Source organism: Echeneis naucrates, chromosome 6, assembly GCF_900963305.1.
Source record: "Echeneis naucrates chromosome 6, fEcheNa1.1, whole genome shotgun sequence".
NCBI classification, from domain to species: Eukaryota; Metazoa; Chordata; class Actinopteri; order Carangiformes; family Echeneidae; genus Echeneis; species Echeneis naucrates.
The window spans coordinates 10,836,511-10,858,517 of record NC_042516.1 but is presented as its reverse complement, the minus strand read 5'-3'; the positions used below and the strand labels follow the sequence as shown (position 1 = coordinate 10,858,517).

Genomic DNA, 22,007 nt, shown 5'->3' with positions numbered 1-22,007 from the left:
ATTTAACACGCAAGGGATTAAAAATCTGAGAAGAATCAATTTAAGATTCTGTGGTAATTGTTTGACGTAAAATATGCACGCATTTGAGCAGTAACCAGTAAGTTGTTGTAAATAACTGTTTTGAAAATGTTGTAGTAATATTTTGCTGTTATACACACAAGAAGGGGCTGAGAGGGAGAGAGAGGATGTGGGGATACCGCAGTGTTCAGATACACAATCACTACAACACTACAAACTAAATCATGCTTGATACATTGTATACGTTCATGTGGCAGCAGATCGAAAGATATTCTCAGCAAAAGCTAGTTGTATTATTTATGCTTGAACTCTGGTGTAAAAACCATGAGGATGTGTGGGCAGTTAGTGGAAAGTTGCCAGAATGTCATTTCCTACTTTACTGGCAAACTCTTGATAATATCTGCTGAAAAAAATAAAAATAAATAAGCATCGTCCTACCAGTTCAGGTTTACATGAAAGCGAAAATACGCTTTAAAGTAAAAGTCTATGAGTTTCATAGTATTTATGTTGAACAACTTCTTACCGTGTTAGTGAATTATTGAATAGCATGCAAATGAAGTAGTTAGCCTTCTCTGCAGCCAACTTGGAATGATCACAGTAAATCTTCGTGTGCGCCAATAGCCAAAACAGACTCAGGTGGCTTTTTGCCTCTGACTTAATGTCTTAAAATAAAAGTATTCTTTCTTGATGGTTCGAACCTTGTCTCTGCTGCTACAGGCGAGCACTATGAAGAAGAAAGTTAAGGCACCGAAGACACACAATCTACCCCTGCAGCTCTCAGTATTTCTCAGCTGATGCTGCTGGGCCACCTGAGAAACTTTCCAAGCAGTAAAACAGAAAGCTTTAGTTGCAAAAGTCTAACTCTGAATCACTGCAGGCTTAGTAGCTGTTTTAAATTCCTCATGTTTTTTAGGTTCCAGAGGGGGAGAAGAACAGTGAAGCCAGGACACATGTTTCGATGAAAGACAGAAATAGAAAGGCAGAGATAAAGTGGGCGCTTAGCACACTCTCTATGTCTTGAATGTTCTGGATCCCCGGTATGCCCTGGATGTTTAATTGGCATATCCCACTTCACAAGTCGCATATAATTGGCATATAGCTGGTGGCATTTGTAATGCAGCATGGGAACTATTCTTGGGAGATGCACTATAGATCCTATGAGATGGTGTAACAAGCCTAACCACCAACCTGTGGAGGAGAGATGACAGGCTGACACATAACAAAGGGGATGAGGAAACGGGGGGGATGTGATTGTCCTCAATGGGCCCACAGAGCCGGCGTGATACAAACCCATAACAGATGAACCCGCACAGTCAGATCAAATTAAAGACCTGAAAATGTGGATGTTGATCTTTGTTAACAGAAAAAGTACATGCAGTGGGATGCAATGACTGAATCCTCTGCAGTTGGTTTTAACCTTGTGTGGCTTTTATAGGAGACATACTTTTATGACACTGAAGTGACACCAAGGAACGTCCAGGATTCCTATTTTAAAAGAAAAAACCAACCAAACAACCAATCCAACTTTGAGTACAAGGAAAAACAGAAACAAACCTCATTGCTTTTGCTGGAAAGCTGGATAAACCAGAGCTCAGTGAAACTTCCGTGGAGGTCTTTCTTGCTGGGGTTAGGGCTCGGGTTATGTTCAGTGTTGGGGTAAGATTGGGGTAGAAAATTTAAGCTTTCATGAGGTGATTTGTTCAGGCTAAGGACACAAGATTTGACTCTGGTGAGAAGAAAACACGTCAAATGAGAAAACTCCGTCATTCAGCACCAATTGTTTCTATCACTGTCAGGAAGGTTTGCTCCTGGGTTGTTTAGTTTGCCATTGCTTTGTCAGCTTTCAGTAATATGAGTCACAAAGTCAGCATTGTAGCTGAAGCACTCCCCCTCAGCGATGTAACCACATGTTAGGCTGCAACTACGAACGCCACATGAACCGTGATTGGTCCAGACAGTTTTTTGTGTTTTTTCTTGCAGGAAGTTAACTCATTTATGTACTTCAAGTGTGACAGACACCTAACAAAGCAATCATCACTGAAAAAGTTCAACTCACTGTAATCCGTATTTGATATCAACATAAACACAATAAGTTTCCTATGTTAAATATTATACATACATTCTCACACACACACACACACACACACACACACACACACACACACACACACACAAAGACACATGCAAACAAACACCAACCGCTTGCATGGCTCACACAACTGGTTGTAAACAAGGCCTCACTGAATGTGACAAAAATGACATAAATGGAGAGAAGCAATGAAACAGTATGTACATTAACGACAATTAAGCATACTTGATAATTGAACCAGTTATTTACCAAAGAAAAACAAACAATAGCCTGCTGTTGTAGGATCCAAAATGATTGATCCTCATATTACTGTAAATTAATAATGTAAATTGTATTACTGTAAACTGTCTTTGGTTTTTGACTACAGGGCAAAAAAAAAAAAAAAACGTTGGAAGATGTCCTTTGGGGCTCTTTGACCGTCTGGCAGGAATCCATTTTTCTGCCAACATTTCATGGGCTAAACAATCATTAGTTGCAGCAAGCGATAAGGGGAAAATTACCTTAAACAGGATGCATTTGAAATGATACAGCCACAAGCTCACTTCTGTATTCTGATACCTTTATAAATGTACAAAGGAATTACTAATCTGACTACATTTATAAAAAAAAAAAATGTTTTAAAGCTATTACATTAATATAAGCGGTTAATTTGTTCATTCACAGAGGCAGTATGTATGGAGGAAATATAAACGTCACTGTGCCCAGAAATAGAACCATAAGTGTTTCCAGCGGAGGGGAAAATAAATGGGGTGGAGTTGGTGTGATCATTACACTGGAAGTGTTCAAATGTGTGTGCATTCCCTTAGGTCAAGTTTTTATTCCATTATGGCACCAACACAGCCAACTCTGCACAATAACCTCAATAGCATGATAAGAACTTGGGGAGGATAAGAATGTTGCTACTTGAACCTTTATTTGAAACTTGGAATCAGTCAGGTATACCTAATTGTCCAGCTGCCTGATTTTACTAAACATTTTCCTGGCATGTGTACAAGAAAAAGCATTTACATCATCATAAATCAGGCATATTTTTTAAATCCTGACTTCCACTCTTCACTTCATTTATAAGTTGCTGTTACGGTGGTTGTGGTACAGATGTATGAAACTCACTGTATCACCAAAGACCAGCTGCTAAACTCTCCAATGAAAATCCCACTCAGGTCTCTTCAAAGCTCCTCGCTTATTTTTAAACCACACTCACACACTTTACCAATGAGGCAATTTAAATCAAATTGTAATAAAAATTTTTTTATAAAGTGCATCTCATGTGCAAGGCAGACCAAATGTTCATATCAGAAAAGTGCAAACACTTACGTGGAATATATACAGATGTAAAAGTGTATGACTCACATACACTCATTACACAAACACAAACATACAAACGTCACTGAACCAAAGGCTGTTTGTAAAAAGAAAAATTTCTAACCTGCATTTAAAGGGTTCAGTGATGGAGCAGCTCTCGCTGCCACAGGTAGGGTGTCCCATCTGTGTGGGGCATCGACATGACAGCCCCAAACCCCTCCCCCCGCCTTAAACTTAATGTGAGGAAGGCCAAGTCACCACTGCCTGTGGACCTGACAGTTCTTGCTGGTGTGATGTGTTCAGCATGTCTCTAAGGTACTGAGCTGCAGGGCCATGTAAAACTTTGTAAACCAGCAGCAAAATTTGGAAATCACCTCTTGTTTTGATGGGTAGCCAGTTCAGAGATTTAAGAACGGGTGTAAGGTGGTGGGATTTCTTAGTTCCAGTGAGAGCACATGCTGCTGTGTTTTGAATTAACTGTGACTGATTTTGGGCGGCCATTGAATAAACCATTACAGTAACCTAACCTGCTTGTTATGAATGCAGGAATTATTTTTTCTTTCTGATCTTTACACCAAGCCCTATAATTTAGAAATATTTTGGCATGGGAGGACGCTCTTCCTGTAATGTGGTTAATGTGACTTATGAGTTCAGTTCTGTTTTGTTGAAAGTGAATCCAGCAGTATCTACCACACATGTTCACAATAAGTACACAAAAGCAGATACTCATATTTAGTTGTGTTCCTCAGCCACAGCGCCAAACCCCGATCGCACATGCACATGTACACACAAACGCACACATACGCAAACACATTCTATAACATCAGGTGTAATGAGGTCTAAAGTTATTGGAGTATTTTCATGTGCTCTGAATGAGGATCTTGTTTCATGAGAAAATTTGCCGAAAGTAAAAAAATAATAATAACTTCCTCTCATAAGGGTAGTGGGGAAAGAACAGGCTGTTTAACATTAGTGGAAGTTGGAAAGAGAAGAGGCCAGCGCAAATAGGTAGCAAAGGAAAGCAAAAAAATTAAAAGAAAGATAAAAGCTGGTCTGACTACAGAATGAAGTCCTTCACTTTGGCACAGGTGTCTGGGTACTTCAGCAACACAAAAGGTCTTTACAAATCCACCTTCAGGCAATCTCTTTGCAAAGTTAGGGCCAATAGCTCAAAAAGTTCAAATATTATCTTAACTGAGAAATGAACAGTATCTAAAGTGGAAGACTTTCTTTATAGAGGTAATTTAACAAGACATTTGAATATGCGTAGGTACAATTGTTCGCAGTGATCTTTGAACTTCTCGTCAAACAGTTACTAACTGTGCAGACACACAACTTTCAACAAGTAAAGAAGGAGAGAACGGTAGGGTCAGATGATTTTTGTTAAGATGTCATATTTTTGAAAAGCTTGAAGATGCTTTTCTCTCTTTTGACATTTTAACATGTTTGATGAAAGAGGCAGTAAAAGTGAGCTGAGAAAGTATTTGTAAAACTGTGAATTAAAGCAAATTAATAGTCACTTCTGTATAAAGAACTGAACTGGATGACAATTGATGGTTCAACCTCCACAGACATACAAGAAATAGTCGCTTGAGATCAACCGATATGGGTTTTTCTAAAACCAATGCCGATGATCTACAAGTTTTCCCCTTTAGTCGCACACTAAAATGTCACACTAATGGATGGGGACGCACAACATTTCTGAACTCCACATCATCATTTATTGAACACTGACCTGAACTGTAAAGATAACAAAACAAGTCAATAAACTGACCAAGTATTAAATATATAAAACACATAATATTAAAAAACTGTCAATCATTTACATAAAAGGCTTTAGAGCATTTATCAAGATTATTTTTTCTAGTTTTTTGGAACCTAAGTGTAAACTTAAATATACATTCAAATAAAATAAATACATCTTTAGAAATAAAAATCAATTAAACTGAAAAATATCAAATATATATAAAAAAAATTTATAGTAGTGCTGCAAACACACTAGCAACCAGCAAAATGTGTGTTTGCTTTAATGAAAATGTATCTGACACTTCACACTGAACATCTAAAGTGCATTCTAACTTTCTGCATTCTGCACATGTAGCACGTTCTACCGCACCAATAACACAGAGCTGCCCGCGGACGTGCCGGACTTTAAATTGGTGCTACTCAACACGGATATCGGCCGATGTCAATATATTACAAAATATCAGTCGACCTCTAGTACTAACATCATCTTTAAAGCAAAAATCCTATATTCCCTGGTTCTGTGTTAAACTGGATTTTCAAGGAGAACCTTTCCTTATGCTAAAAGAGTATTTGCACAAAGACACGTGTCCAAAAAAGAAATGAGTAATAAAATAAACATGGGGGAAAAGAAAAAGCATGAACCCTTTTCCTCGTGATCATCAGAAATTCAACCACAGAGCTGTGTGTTACATGTTCCATTATTTTCATAAATACCGACAAAAAACACCACAGTGAATCGAAAACACACCCACAGACACTCTGAGCAGATGGTAGTTTTAAGAATATCCTGTTGACTCACACATTGTCATGACTTCAACTGAGACAAGTGAAGCAACACAACAGACTAACAGACATTTGGGGTGATTTGTGGTCAACTTATTAAATTGTTTGGAAATTTCTCTGCTGGAGCTCAGTTTTTTGATGACCATCATGAGAAAACTAGGACAAAACAAACACAAAGTACAAAAATACAATGATTATACCTGGAGGGGAATGAACGTTTGGCTTGTTCAAACAAAGCTGTAAGGAAAAACAGATGAGCCTGAGCTCACCGTCTCCGCTTTTGTTTTGGCTGTGTAAACATCCACGGAGGACAGGAATGAATGATTCAATCTATTATCCTCACCACAACAATCACTATTGCACACTCCACAGTTGTTGTTATTATCATCACCATCATCCGCTCTGAGTCACACTCCACAAACAGTAGCAGAGGAGATGATAGCTTTTCTAATGACATAAACAGTCAGCTGGTAGACTCAGAGACTCTCTCTGACACACACACACACGCACCCACACATCGATTGTGGCATCAGTCTAGCCTGCAGTGGTGACTATACTTGATGACACACATCAATACATTCAAGTAGGCTGGCAAACACACACAAGCTCTGCATTGCACCGCTGTCAGCAGCACATCCACACTTACACATGCCCCTCCAGATGCCAGGTGATGAGAGGTACCGCTTGTTAAGCACTCAGCAGGAGAGTTTTCAGGACACTGCCTCATTTCCTGTCAGCTGCGGTTTGGCAGATGTTCTTTACTGTATTCTGACTTGCTGATAAATAAAATTATTTGATAAAGTGTCTGCACTGAAAGACATCTGATGTCATACTTCTCTTATGATCCCCAGTTCCGAAATTGACTAATTGACTAATTTTCCTATCACATTTATTCATTCTGACCAAAACCATCTCCTTTCCGGTTTCACTGGATCCTGCAATTGGAATTGGTTCACATAGCTTATTACTGTTAGCAGACACCGCAAGGCTGTCAAAGCTGTCAAGATTTTTTTTATTATTATTATTTTTGTTATATTTTTGACATACACTACCAGTCAAAATTTGGACACACTTTCTCATTCAAATGAATAGGAAAGTGTGTCCAAAACTTTTGACTGGTAGTGTATATATGCCATTATTTTTATATATAGGTTCTACCAACAGTGAAAAAAACAGACAGAATGTTTGGGGGGTTGGAGGGTGAGGATCAGATCTGAATCCAGGTCATGCTACATGTGTACTTTACAGGAAATAAGCTAAACCCCTCTTTTTTGTGTTGTATAGTGACATAAGAAGATTTAAAAAAAGAATACTATACAAAACAAAATGACAATTCACACTATCAGTCCAAAAAATGTTCAGCTGAACCGAGAAGTAGCATATCTCTGCAGGAGGCAGGACACAGTTGTAATATCCACAGGAACCGTGCCGACTATCTGACTTTGGTACATGAATCAGTCTGATGCGCCCTGAAACAAGTAGTTCTGGCTCAAGTGGTTTTGGCATTCGCTGTACTTAGGCAGCAGGCTGCAATTCCCCATGATTAGGAAGTGTCAGGCGCTGTGAGCCTGTACAAGAGCTATCGCTGAGTCTAAGTTTGTAGTGGGCCTGATCTCTGGTGACGATGAGAAGGTTAACCTGACAAACATTAACCACCTGGAGAACTGGAGCCAAGCAAACATTCTCACGCTGTATGTCAGCAAAACTAAAGAACCAATTGTGGTGGAAATCAAACAGAGGAATTATTAACACCCACTCAGAACTGGTGGGATTCAGTAGAGCTTCAAATATCTAGGGGTTTACATCATGCAGGATATATCATGGTCCAGCCACATAAACAATCTGGTGAAGAAAGCTTGGCAGCGTCTGTACTACCTTAAATGCCTTAGAGACTATAAGCTCCCCCTCTGGGTGCTCAGGAATTTCTACACCTGCACCACAGATAAATGCCTACATCTTCCGGAAACATCACATCCACTTCCATTGCTATGCGGATAACACCCAGCTCCATATTTCCACCAAACCTGACTCCACCCTCCCACCTTCCTCCCTCACAGACTGCCTCCTTGAAATAAAATTGTGGTTTTCACCCAACTTCCTCAAGTTAAACAGTGACAAAACTGAAATGCTACTCATCGCCACCAGATCTGCTCTATCCAACTCCCCCAGTTTCACACTATCCATCGACAACTCTTCCATGTCTCCTTCCCCTCAAGTCAAGAGACTGGGTGTCATCCTCGACAGCACACTTTCTTTCACATCACATATCAACAACGTAATCCGGTAAGCGTACTTCGATTTCCGCAACATCAACCGCCTCCGCCTCTTGTTACATCCCGGCTTGATTACTGTAACTCCCTCAAAAAACTCTCCATAAACTTCAATTGGTACAGAATTCAGCAGCTGGAGTCATCAAAGGGACCCCATTCGTCCATCACATCACACCCATCCTGCAGCAGCTCCACTGGCTCAAGATTTTACTGCTGTTATTCACAACCGCGCCCCTCCATACCTTTCTGACCTCCTCCACATTGTCACACCAACTCAGATCCTCTTCCTCCATCCACCTCTCCGTTCCCCCCGCCCGCCTGGCAACCAGAGCAGCTGAATGCTCTGCTCCCCAGCTCTGGAATTCATTCCCCCTGACCTGCACAACACCACATCTGTCAATCTGTTCAAATCAAAACTCAAAACCCATCTGTTCAGACACGCCCACTCCATCTGATTCTATCCACTGTGTTTTTATACTGTCTTGCCCACTATTTTAATCTATTTGTGTGATGTTTTGTTGACAGCTTCTTGACCATCACCACATGGATGGGCAGCAGTGCAAAATATGATTACTTGGCCTTTTAGGAGGCTGGGTGGCTCAGCTGAGCTCAGCTCACAGCCACAGTAAATCTGTCTGCTTACTGGTTCAAGTGTGATGTTAACACTATTTAGGGTTATAATTATTTATCTTATGAAGCTGACAGTTAGGTCATTAGGAAGCATTAAGAGCTTAATAAATAGAGGAATGTGCAAGCTATTTCTGGAAGCAGTACAAACCTGTGTAAACTTGATTTTCATCAAGCTGATACAACTGCCAGCAGAAGAGAGTAGTTTGTTTATTTTGGGTCAACACCAGTGATAACTTCAACTGAATTATCACCGTCAAAGACGAGGAGGGAAGTGTGTCATCATAGACTCCTCTTGGCTTTATTACTCTGGCTTTCTGTGTCTCTCCAAGAACTCAGTGTTTTTGCATTTCTTTGTCTAGACAAAATGAAACATAAAAATGGGACAATCGCTGCTTTGAGGCATCCGTGGTGTTCTATCAGTTACAGTGCTGCCACAAATGTGTTGAGAGGAAGAGATTTAGGAGAGAAGTTTAAAACCAGTCTGCTTTCTTACCTCTACATATCTGGCCATTTCACTGCGGACATTTGGATGGGTTGCAATCGTGAGGCGATAAAAGATAAAATAAAAATAAAAATAATGGCTCATTCTCTTTAGGTGTTTTAAGTTTAGAGGCCTGACATTAAAGTTGGAAAATATGGCTCTCTGTCAGAAACTAGACCTCACAGCTCCCTTCCTTTCCTCAAACCATTGTCTCTTTTTCTTTTTGGCAGCAGGCTGGCCTTGTAAACACAAATGTCTCTCGATGACTGGCAGAATGATGGAGCTAAACCACCGCCTTCTTGCAAACATTCAGCTTTATTGCTACATTTGTTGTAGAGCAACTGAATGCGGCTGCGGTGTGGAGGTTAGTTCATTTATTTCCTTGCGACTGACTGGTTGTCACTGTTTGTGGGTCATAAACACCGGTGCTGCTCAGGTTCTCCTTGTCACCTCACATCAAATCAAATCAAATCAAATCAGATTTATTTGTATAGCGCCAAATCATAACAAAGTTACATCAAGGCACTTTACATATAGAGCAGGTCTAGACCAAACTCTTTATAAATTTATTTAAAGAGACCCAACAGATCCCCTGATGAGCAAGCACTTGGCAACAGTGGCAAGGAAAAACTTCCTTAAGAGGCAGAAACCTCGAGCAGAACCAGGCTCAGGGGGGGCGGCCATCTGCCTCGACCGGTTGGGTTGAGAGAGAGAGAGAGAGAGAGAGAGAGAGAGAGAGAGAGAGACAGGCGGGCAGGCATTGGAGGGGGGGGGGTGTAGGCAGGAACATGTTGTTGCATGAAGTTCACATAAGAATCTTTAGTGTGAATATTAAGTTACAGTACGGGTAATAGTGTTTATCATTTTCACCAGGTGTGTAATGGAGGACATTATTTGTGGCAGGTCAATCTTTCACCGGCCCACTGTGATGGAACTGGCTATGGATGCCAGGGGCTTTGTGACTCAGCTGCACAACACTGATTGATCCCCATAGGGAAATTCACTTTTGGTTTGTCAGAATGTCTCCTGAGCCACTAAACAAAACCACCACGGAGTTGGCGTCCCACTCAGGGGTTGGCACTTTAACCAAGCAGAGGCACTCGCATTTTCAACCTCTTTGAGAAGATTAAGATTTGAAATTATATCCATATCCATTGCTGATGCTGGTGCTCTAGTTGGACAGCAATTTTTAACCAGGTGGGTCAATCTGTCCCTCTTATAGGCATCAGGTGGAAGAGAGTCACCCTTGTCCATTTTAGTTGTCTCTGTCCTCCTTCTTACTAGTGAGTTCCAAAATGCTATTTTTTGTGTTGGAATGCTGGAGCTCTAAAATCCAGACTACAAACATGCACATGCAAGCTCTTCTGCACACACAGACCTGCTTACAGAAATTGCAGAAAATTACCCAATAATGTGCGCACACAGGCGCACACTCCTCCTCCCATGAGACATGCACTATCTCCTAACAGTTGGATCAAATGTTTTCTCCTGATCTCCTTCCTCATGTAACACAGTCTACTTCTCTCATATCTTCAGAGGTGGCTTATTAAAAAGAATGTTCTTAGGCTTTACATCTCTAAGCTCCCATCTTGTTATCTGAAATTGCAATTACAGTAAAATTCTGCATTACCCTTCCATGAAGCCATACTGTCAACTGTATATCAGCCTAACAGCCTCCTTCTTGAGTTCTTCTTCTGCCTCAGTCTCATGCTACTGTGTCTTTCTATCTCTTAGCACTTTCCCCATTAAATTCACATTTGCACTCCACCCCTATCCCCCCTCTGTCTCTTCCTCCACGCCTGCTCCATTCCATCCTTCTTTATTTCTTATCGCAAAAAGTTTTCAGCTGGGATCTGTTTTTCCCTCTGTAGTGTAGCCCCTGTAAGCCCCTGGGAAGGCCCATCACCGTGTTTGCATGTGTCTGTATATATGACATAGAGGGGGACAAAGAGGGAGAGGGAGAGACTGTGTGTGTGTGTGGGTGAGAGTGAGAGAGGGAGAAGCACTTTTGTTCTTATTATCATGGGTCCAAGAGTCCTCTCAGGATCTGGAATTAAAAGTACAAAAGTGGGCCCATTTTAGAGTATGTGTGTGTGTCTGTGTTTGGTGTGTGTGCGTGTCCAGTCTTCTGTCTACCATCAATTTTCTGCAGCATATGTTTGTGTGTGAGACGTTTGAGGAAATACAGGGCTGGATTTGTTTTGCATGCCCCTGCTTGGAGACGTGCACGGGACAGTAAAGGGAGATGATGAGTGGGATCTTGCATGTTTCCCCCATGACACCTCAGAAATCCAGACTGTTGTTTTGTATAAAAAAAAAAAAAAAAAAAAGCAGGCCAACGTCTCATTAAGCAGCTGCGACAGGAAACAAGTGTGACAAGATGGTAAAGTTGTCTTCCACTGTTCTGCTATAAATTAAATAAATTTGCTGATATGTTGGGAAAAAATGTAGTTTCACTTCCTTTCAGTTTGGTTTCACATGAGAAAAATGGTATGAGCACAACTCCCCCTGACTTTGTCAGTCAATAAGAAAAACTCATTTCATAAAATTAGATATTAGATATTAGTAGAAGTTGGTCCAAGTAAATGCCATATTTTCCCTCTTAACTCTTATTAACAACCTGCAATGAATAACCTTTCTTATATGGAAAACTAATGAGGTCCTATGGCACAGGTCATCATTTGTTGGCTTTGACTTCAGTTTTTGTTCTCATGTTAAGCAGGAGTGACCTGCACCTGGGAGGCAGGTTGAATAGAAACCGTGCAGAAGCCTACTTTGTGTCTTGACAACAGAGACTGAGAACAGGCTTTATGAAAATAAAGTATCAGTCAGGGAAAGGAGCGTGTCCCTGTGGTTCAGCCAGAGGTTACACTAAGTCTCCACCAAACTGACACTGAAATTCCCCGGCATTTCTTAAGTATCTCCCAAAACGTATCTATTTAACTCTTCTCTCCGCAGGTGTGCAGAACAATCCTCCACAAAGCAAACTGATACCAGCAGTGAGTCACGTGCAGGCTTCCCGCAACAGTCGCCTTTCCGTACGAGCTTTCACTGAATGTGTGCATGCATGTGGGATAAAAAACAGCGTGGGACTCCCTGAAACAGACTGTCCTTACCTTCCAGAGTCACCTCTCTGCCGGCCCGTTTCAGAGCCTGCACAGCCTCGTCGTGGGTGGCGTCCCTCAGGTTCATGCCGTTCACGGACAGGATGGCGTCCCCGACGTACAGAGCCTGCGTTTGGTCCGCTGCGAGTCCCTTGAATATCTTACTGATGAGGATGGGCATTTTATTCTCCTTCCCCCCCTTGATGCTGATCCCGAGCCCGCCGATCTCCTGCTTGGTCACCTGGACGCACCGCTTTCTGTTGGCGATCGCCTCTGGCACTCGCTCCGGGAGGTGGGTGAACTCGGAGCGCACGGCTGCGGGTCCGTTGTTGGAGTTGGCGTTGTTGTTGTCCAGGTAAGATCCGTTGGCCACGCCGTTAGAGTTGACATCGTCGGTCACGTTGTCGTTGCCTCCGCCGCTCTCCTCGCAGCTCAACGTGAGCGCTTCCTCATTCAAGTTGGCCAAAACTTTGTGCCACCGCTCCCGAACCAAAACCTCCACAAAGCCACTTTTTGGCACCCCAGAGGCACCTGAAAGTCCTGTCGGTATTACCACCGCCATCTTTGGGACATGTCTGTAAGTATTTATTGAAAAACTAAATGGAAATGAAGGCGGTAAAGTTTCTCCAGCGGCAGCAGCAGCAGCAGCAGCCGCCTCCCTGCAGCTCGGACCGGACTTCGCCCCTCACAAGTTTTCTGCGGGACTTGTCGAGCGTCCCGACCCACCAGCCGGGCTCGCCCTCTGGGCACAGGCTGCCCGGCGCTCCGCCTGCCTCAGATCCGATCTGCTGGGTGGAGTTTGCTCCCCCAGCCGTCAGCCGATCCCATCAGATCCCGTATGCGAAAGAAAAAATCAAAATAATTAATGTCTGCATCATGAAGCTTATCATCAGCTGTGACAAGTGATGCAGATGCAAATATTTTCAAGTAGCCAATAAAAAAAATAAAAGTCCTCACAGAAATCCAGCTGTTTATCAGTTTCACTTACATCATGTTGCTGAATTGCAACTGTTTAAATAAGATGATTGATTTACTGATGAAAGGAGGAAATCTGTGTCAGACAGAAAGCCTGCATGCTGCAGTGTGCACTCTTTGGGCAGATGGGACCAGAGATGGAAAAGAAAACGGGATAAGCAAATATATTCATTGAAAAAAAAAAAACACAAACAAGAAGACAAAAAGCTGTCTCTGCAACTGACTTTCACTGTCTCCACATGCCCCGAGTCCCACTCTGCTGTCCGCGTCCACGGGATTGGCCACGCGCGTACAGGAATGCGCCTGTGCCGGAGAAAGACAGTGAGCGGTTTGACTCCATCTCTATTGTTATTATTATTAATCCAAAGGACAGGCTCCTGAACTCAGAGTTTGCGGCTCAAACGGCTGCCACTGGACCCCTAAATTCCCTCCTGAGTGACAGAGACTGACAGCAGACCAGAGGCAGCTGCAGTCTATGGGTGGTGGTTTGGGGGGGGGGGGGCACAGCAAACAGCTGCTGGGAGTTCAGTGTGTGTCGAGAATGTACAGCAGTTGGACAGCTCTCACTTTGAATCACGGCATCCTTCACAAACCACTGAGATAAACCGTCTTTCACAGTCATCTGTTGGAAATGCAGCCGCGACATCTGCTGGTGACTTTGTAGGTTGATCTTTAGGTGTCTGACATGACACTAAATCCATTTAGACAGCTCAATTTTTTAAAGAATCCCTAATAACAAACAAATAGCAGCCTGGAATCTTTAAATGACATAATTTGAATAATTTTTGCTCTTATATTTATGTAGTTGGATGATTACTTTGTCTCTCAGAAAATAAAGTCTATTTTTCCAGTCAATAAATTGAAGATTAGAATTTTTAGAATCTGAATTTATTCAAATGAGCACACTGCAGTAATATTTAGGTAGGTGCTATGTCTCACCCTCCTGCATCCGTATGAACTGCAGTGATTTAGTGGACCACCTTTGGTTGGAAAAGGCCACTGCAGACCAAAATCCAACAAGGTAATCAATGCTATGTGTGTGGCAACAAATCTAGCTTGATAGCAATGGGAATTTCTAACTTTATAGGACAAGAATCCTGTACCATGTAGCAGCCAGACTTCCCCCCGTGCCTGTCCTCTAAAACCAAACTGAATCATTACAATTGAACTGCACTGAAGAGGGGAATAGTTTATTTGTTTTGAGGGAGGAACAGAAATAGGAAGAATGCTTTGGCTTAATTAGGTGTAGGAGCTACAATTGATTTTTACTTTTATATGGAAATGAGCTATCGGATGCAATGCACGCTCTTTGTTGTGGTAATGACCTTCATAACAAACACAAAGAAAGAATGTAATCTTATTAAAGGTGATGGTATTTAAAGGTTGTTGATTAATCTTTTTTTTTTTTTAAGTCCACGGACAGCGAGCATGTTGAGTGCACTTTTTTTTTGTTTGTTTGTTTGTTTTTTCATTACAACCAGGAGCAGCTACGTAGTCAGGTAGAATTACACACAAACACACAATACCACATAGGTTTTGTTTTATGAGTGTATATCCAGACTCTTTGGAGGAATTATGAGAGTCGGTATCTTGCTCAAGAGCACTTCAATCCCGGTGAAAGATGGGATTCAGTCTTCCTCCCAAGATGGTTTTTATGAACCAATTAATTTCTAAATGAAGAAAAAAAAAAAGACTGCATGATTTGATTGTTCTCTAATCTTTATTGTTTATCTACCAACTTCACACTTCAATCACCGTCTTGATTTTAGCTCTGATCTTTTGGTTTCTTTCTCAACACTCCCTGATCTCCTTGTCCCTTTCCATTCGTCATAATGTGTCCTCGGTATTTTGTGTTGCCTGTATCTTCAATATATCATCTAGGAGGAACATACAAACAGATGAGCCGCCGTTGGTATACCTTTTTTTTTTTTTGCGACAAAAATATTTTATATCAGGAATGTATTCGAAAGAATTTGGAAGAATTCTTCAAAAGAGAAGGGAGAGAAGAGTTAAAGCATCAGAAATTACACCTGTATGTATTGGTATGTTTTTAGAGTCACCTCTCCTAAGTAATTTAACTTTCTCATTTGTGCTTTCTTTAGAATTAGTTTTACTTCCATCCATTCTCCCTCTGCTTCACAGACAAAACTTAAAAAAGAAGGAAGAAAAATCTTCTCTATCTCCGCTGCTGCAGACAAATCAAGAGCTTAATCAGCAGCTCTCCTCACCAAACATTTCTGTATTGTATATAGGTGTCTTTCTGCTACAGGCTTTTGTAGGGTCCTTGGTAGCTTGAAGTTGTGTATTTTCCATTGCGAACACATTGTGCGTGAACACTGTGGTTTTAGTATTTTGTAAGTGTGGAAATGTCAGCTGAGGAATTTTCTGCCGGATAGTAGTGCACACTGTGGCACAGTTACGTACACTTTCCTTTCACATTAAAGTCACAGCTTGAGAGTTGCCGAGGCTGTGCAGACTACAAGCAGAGCAGCACAAGCACTGAGTCAACTTTGTGAGAAAATGCATTACTGGTTTGATGATATGTCTGAGCACCCTTAAATTGCTCCACATGTTGACAAGCAAACACAGCAAATACAGGCCAGCCAGGGCTACAGCTGGTGTTGTGGACTGCTGTGTGCTGCATGGGGGCCGGTTCTTGGCCTACACACCCATATTCTTAATGTTAATCTTTACAACAAACTTTCTTTCCGATTCTTCAGTTTAATGTTGCTAACGTGAGGGCAGAGAAACCAAATAGAGTTGCCTGATTTGATAAGAGCACACTGTTGAAGTTGTTGTATTCAGGTTAGCAGTTAAGTGGCTCCTTCTCATTGGTTGTGTGTAGTGGCGTCTGTGCCAGGGTTAATCTGAAGCTGCTGTGCTTTGTCTCTGGTGCTGTAAGCCATACAGGAGAAGAAACAGAGCTGCAGAAGGAAATCGATGAAGTCTAATGCAGCATCACTAAACTGAACTAGATCTGCACACTGAAGACCAGGTCCAGTTCACAAAGAGCGTCCGATGTGAGTGGTATAGAGAAACGGGAGGAGACACTAAAATTTTCTACGAGGAAAACTGTAAATGCCCATTCAGATCCAGAGACTGCCTGAAGGTGCTAAGCTGGCCATGATTCGGCAGCAGTATGAATGGGTATCATATTGGATCTGTAAATGATCTACTTTTGTTTCCAGGGAATTTGAAACAACCCTCCCAAGGTTGATTGTGTCAAGGTTTATTGGCTTTGGGACTTTTTTGGGAAAACAAACACGCAACAAGGAAAAAAGCTGAAAGCTGAAAGCAGCAACAATTGTGGAACACGGACAGAATGGACAGCATGATATCATAACTCAGTGGACAAACACATGGGGGCGCACAGATTCAATACACAAGGAGGCAGGGATAACACATCAGGATGTCACAAAAGTGGGAAAATTAAAGTGAAGACAAAAAACAAGGAGATCCCAAAGAACACAGACACAATAATGAGTCCCATCAAGTTGTTTTTTCAGTTGGGTTTTTCATTTGTTCACGTGGATATCATTACTGTGTAATGATTTGATCTGTAAATCACTCAAATTTTTCACCAGTTTTTTTTTTTTCTTTATCATTCGTTAGTCTAGTTTTCAAAGCGGTATTTTAAACACAAAGATACATGTGAACTATTTGCCTACATTGGATTTATCATATTTATATTACTATAGTAGATTAAAAAAAACAAACAAGTCGGTTGACAACAAGAGGCTACTTCATTTTAATCTGTGTGGTAATAACAGTGAAGTGATTCACCAGGGTCGGTCCCGTTCCAGCACCAGGAGCAGAGATTTGCTGCTCGTTCCTAAAAGCCCGGTTCACACATTAAGAATCATATTTCTTCTTTTTAAATGATTTTGGAAACAAACCAGCCACATTAAGATGATTTACAATGCATTGGTCTGCTGGACTGGTATCAGTGTGTTTGCTCTGCAATTTTTCCTTTCCTCTTCCAAAGTGAAGATGGTGACGGAAGCGTCATTCAAAGACACCCCATCACAAACAATCTCCACATCTTTCATGCAATCAACTTTTTGTGACATTAATTATTATTTAAAAAGGGTTGTGTAACACTGGTGTTTAGTTAGGTGGTTAGTTAACTCCTTATGTTTGAGTGTCAAAAAAAGTAGTGTTGTGAACGTTGAGTTGATTTCAGTTTGCTAAAGCATAAGAGAAGAGCTTTATATAAAACGGAGTAGAGTCTGAAACTAAGGTACACAAAAGAAAATCACTGCATCAAAGGGAAAACAATACATTTTATTATGTATTATTTATTATTGTTGATTTGTAATCTATGATCGCTTAAATTATTTTATTTTTTACAGTACTTATTGTAGCCAGAGAGGTTTCATGGCAGTACTTTCCATGCAGTGAAAGGACATCAGGTCATCAGGTCAGCAGATCATGAGGACTGGGTGACACCTGTTAGCTTACGTGAATGGTGTATGGACAGTTGGTTTGTTTTTAACAGGAAATTCTACCAGATGGTGAAAATGATTCATGAATTACTGAGCAACATGTGAACTCAAGTTATAAAATATCTCTGCTCAGAGTTTCTTCAGGAGAGAAAGGCACAGCCGAACCCTCTTCAACATAAACATGCTCACATGCCTGTTTACTCACATTCAAAGATCGCTACAGCACCTCTGATGGTGTTGAGCCCGTTCCATGCAACTCTTGCATTGCTAATGGTAAAACACAGTTGGTTTGGTGGAGCAGACTTCCATATTTTTTTAAAACTTAGGCTGAAGAAACATTTTTAACCACACCACATGTTTCATTTTACCAAACTATAATTTTGGTAAGCCAGTGAAGTATTATTATTTAATATTTAAACTGCAGTTGTATCATACAAGTGTGACATCCATTCGCATATCTCAAGTTGACTGCATCTTGAAACTACTTTAAAAATTCCAGGAGAGGGTGTTGTGGCTGTAGAAGGTGTGCCTGTCAGATATTTTAAATTCCACTCTTTGTTTGACGTCATCGGAAAAAATCTAAAGAAATCAGCCCAGATGAAAGTGTTGTTTATCCCTGAGGGCAGTTTCGTACCACAAACATTAGACGTACAGATGAGTTCTGTCTCCTAAAGATGAACATACGAAAGAAAACTATGTACATATAGTGAGCCAGCAACTCAACACATCATCTGTTCTCCATAGCATGCTTTTAAAATTGAAAATTAATTGTTGAAGTGATCACCACAAAGCCCAGACTTAAATCCAGGTCCAAATTTGTGGATAAAACTGAAAATGCATTTCAGTTCAGCTCAATACTCCAAATTCGAACAACTTCTGACACGCTGGGGTTGTTGTGAAAGAAATAACAGATGAAATCGCTCTCACCCTATCTTTACCAATTACATTATTAACTTAAGAAGAGTAATGCTCACTGGGATTACATAAGTGTGCAAAACTGAGTTTACATGTATACAGCTAAGGTATAATTATAACTTCTGCCTTCAACTGTGTATGAGTTTATCAGGTCAATAATTTTACTGCCTTGAAAAAAAGGAGAGAACGTTGGATACGTGAGAATGAGTTATTTATAAGCCTTAACGTTAAAATGGCTCCTCCTTACAATGCTATGCTGCTATGGTGGCAGCTCATCTGTGGTTGCTTTGTAACATCCGATGCGACAAATGATGAAACTTCAATCCTTTGACGTTAACCCTTTAGAAGTGCAGAACCTTACGGACAATATCCTACTGATGAAATGTCTTCATTTTAGTGTTTGAGTTAGCGCTGAAAATTTTTGTTGCAGCGTTGTTTAATCTGCCTAGAGCTATAATCACACACAAAAGTCATTGCTCAAAATTACATCTCAGGCAGTGCTGGTAAGAGAAAGTTAGGTGTTAATAGCATGTAGAGAAGCAGGTGGGAGGGGTCAAAGAGAGGCAGATCCCTACTATGTCATTTACAGAGAAATGAAACTAAGTGGTTACATATAAACCACAGAAACGATTTAACTATGTTCAGTTTCAGCAGCTGGAGCAGAGCGGAGCATCCACACAGGTGGTGAGGATCTTCTGCCTTTACCTAACAATACTTTGATGATGTAAGCTATTCATAGATTTAATGTTGTTGTTTTTTTTTTTTTTTTATTGATCACAGACTGTAGTGTGAATAATTTTACTGTTGTCTTTAAGCTATGATTCTTGCAAAAGCATGAATTTCTGATGGTTCTGTCCTACAGATATGGCCTCAGCACTATTCCTGTCTGAAGATCAGTTTCTGTGCTCCATATGCCTGGATGTGTTTACTGAGCCTGTGACTATTCCATGTGGACACAACTTCTGCAAGCCCTGTATCACCAAACACTGGGGAGACAAAAACCACTGTTATTGTCCACTGTGCAACGAAAAGTTCAACAAAGGCCTCAAACTTTGTGTCAATGTTTCATTCAGGGAGGTTGTGGAGAATTTCAAGAAACATCGGGTCATATCTGAAAATGGCATTGAAGTGAAGCCTGGGGAAGTGCCATGCGACTTCTGTCTTGGCAAAAAGTTCAAAGCCTATAAAACCTGTTTGGAATGTCTGGCCTCTTTTTGCAAAAGACACTTGGAGCCTCATCAGGTAGTTTCTGCCTTCAGTCGCCACCAACTGACTGATCCCGCACATAATCAGAAGGACAAGATATGCAAAAAGCATAACCGGATTTCAGATCTCTTCTGCAAGAAGGACCTGACTCGTGTTTGTGTCCTGTGTACAGAACATAAAGCTCATGATACAGTCCCTCTAGAGAAGGAGTACAACGAGACGAAAGCTCAGCTGGAGCAGAAAAAGCTGGAAGTGAAGGCAATGATAAAAGAGCGACAGAAGAAGGCTCAGGAGATAAAGGATCTGGTGGACACAAAGAGGAAAGAAAAAGATGAAGCATTAGCAAATAGTGCTCACGCCTTCTCCACTTTGGTAGCCCCAATACAACGAAGCTTGACTGAGCTGATGAGTGCAATCGAACAGAAGCAGAACGCGGCAGAGAGACAGGGTGACGTGCTGGTCAAAGAGCTGGAGAGCGAAATCAATGTGCTCCACAAGAGTGTCACTAAGCTGCAGCAGATCTCATGCTCTGAAGATCAGGTCCAACTCATCACAAGCTTCCTTTCCTTCCCCTCCACCCCTTTGTGCACCAAGAACTGGTCCAACGTTGTTATCAGTGGTCAGCCCTATGTGGATGACTTGAAGAAAGCTATAGTGACAATGGAGGTGACGCTCGCCAAAGAGCTAGAAGAAGCCGGTAAAGAATTCAGGGTGTGCTGCAGTAAAATCCTTGCAGAGGAAAGTGACATAGTGAGGAAAACAGAATGCCAAGTCGTAGATCTAGAGACTCTTCCTAGAGGTGCCAAGTTGGACACTATCCGACAGCAGTACACTGTGGACATGACCTTTGACCCTTGCACTGCCAACGATCTGCTCATATTTTCTAAGGATTTAAAAGAAGTGCAAACTTCTCACATTTATTGGTGCGGGAATGAAGTCCCACAGAAATTTAACAGATATGCCTATGTCCTGGGGAAAAAGGGCTTTTCTGAAGGAAGATTCTACTACGAGGTTCAAGCCGCAAGGAAGACTGGCTGGGATTTAGGGGTAGTCAGAGGGTCGATGCGTTGGAAGAAGACACACACACTGAACCCCGGGAATGGAGTCTGGATCCTTCGATTGAGGAACAACACTAAATATACAGCTTTAAATCATGCTGCTGTCAAAATCCCCGTGGCAAGGAAAGCAGAGAGGGTCGGCGTGTTTGTAGATTACAAGAAGAGGTCGGTCTCCTTCTACGATGTGAGTACTGCAACGCTGATCCACTCTTTTACTGGCTGCGCATTCAATGAGACGATCTACCCGTTCTTCAGCCCTGGCCCCCCTGAGGATGGTCTCAACTGTGCCCCCCTGGTCCTCTCACCGACCAAACACTCGACTGAAAAACTTAACGAGTTTTTCAGTCTGATTGCTGTTGTGATTGCTCTGGTTTTGTTTTGGATATTTTAAGCATGAGACTGTTTTTAACAAGGTCTGAAAAAACCTATTCTGACTGGATGTGAATCCAGTAAACTCTGATGATAATCCAGGTCAATACCAGGCAGCGTCCACGGATGTATAGACTCAGATCTGTATCACCAGAAGTAATTAAAAAGATCTTTGTTTCTTGATATTGTATATAATTTAACCACTCTGAAGCATCTAGTTTTGTTATTACAGTAAATCACATACATTTAACAAAAGCCTTTTAAGAGATAAATATAAAAGTGCATTAATTTTTTTCCCTCCAGTCACACATCTGTCAGTTTATCATGTGTAAAAAAAAAAATTAATAAAATTACAAAAATTTGTATATAGACATTTGTAAATCATGATATGTTTTTAGAGAGAGCCTAAACTTGGTTTTTGATTTGATGTTGCGTTTTCTGTGTTGATATGCAAAATGATTTGATATGGTTTCCCATGAAACATGATAGTCTGGATGGATTTTACATTTGTGTTTACGTTTATTAGTGTATTGAGTTTTAATTTTTGACTTTTGAAATTTTCTTTTAATTACAATAGGGTTTTTTTCTCCATCCTTCCATATTTTTATCGATGCAA

The 22,007-nt window shown here is 41.1% G+C and overlaps 2 protein-coding genes across 4 annotated transcripts in view; one reads left to right on the top strand and one right to left on the bottom strand.

Moving 5' to 3' along the window:
- The window catches only part of sntb1 (syntrophin, basic 1), a 35,601-nt gene extending 22,394 nt beyond the window's left edge, over positions 1-13,207 (bottom strand). Inside the window, exon 1 of one of the 3 annotated variants that reach the window (XM_029504529.1) lies at positions 12,436-13,207. In XM_029504529.1, coding sequence (XP_029360389.1) covers positions 12,436-12,985 — 550 coding nt within the window. In that variant the 5' untranslated portion in view covers positions 12,986-13,207. The remainder of the gene's footprint in view (positions 1-12,435) is intronic. The other 2 variants (XM_029504530.1, XM_029504528.1) reach the window with 2 other exon arrangements.
- A 6,415-nt stretch (positions 13,208-19,622) lies between these two features.
- On the top strand, positions 19,623-21,450 carry LOC115045498 (E3 ubiquitin-protein ligase TRIM39-like). Its single transcript, XM_029505223.1, has one exon. The coding sequence runs from the start codon at positions 19,623-19,625 to the stop codon at positions 21,411-21,413; it is 1,791 nt and encodes a 596-aa protein (XP_029361083.1). The 3' UTR covers positions 21,414-21,450.
- Positions 21,451-22,007: the final 557 nt, after the last annotated feature.

Coding starts and splice junctions, on each gene's coding strand:
- LOC115045498 (XM_029505223.1), top strand. CDS start 19,623: ATGGCCTCAGCACTATTCCTGTCTGAAGATCAGTTTCTGTGCTCCATA.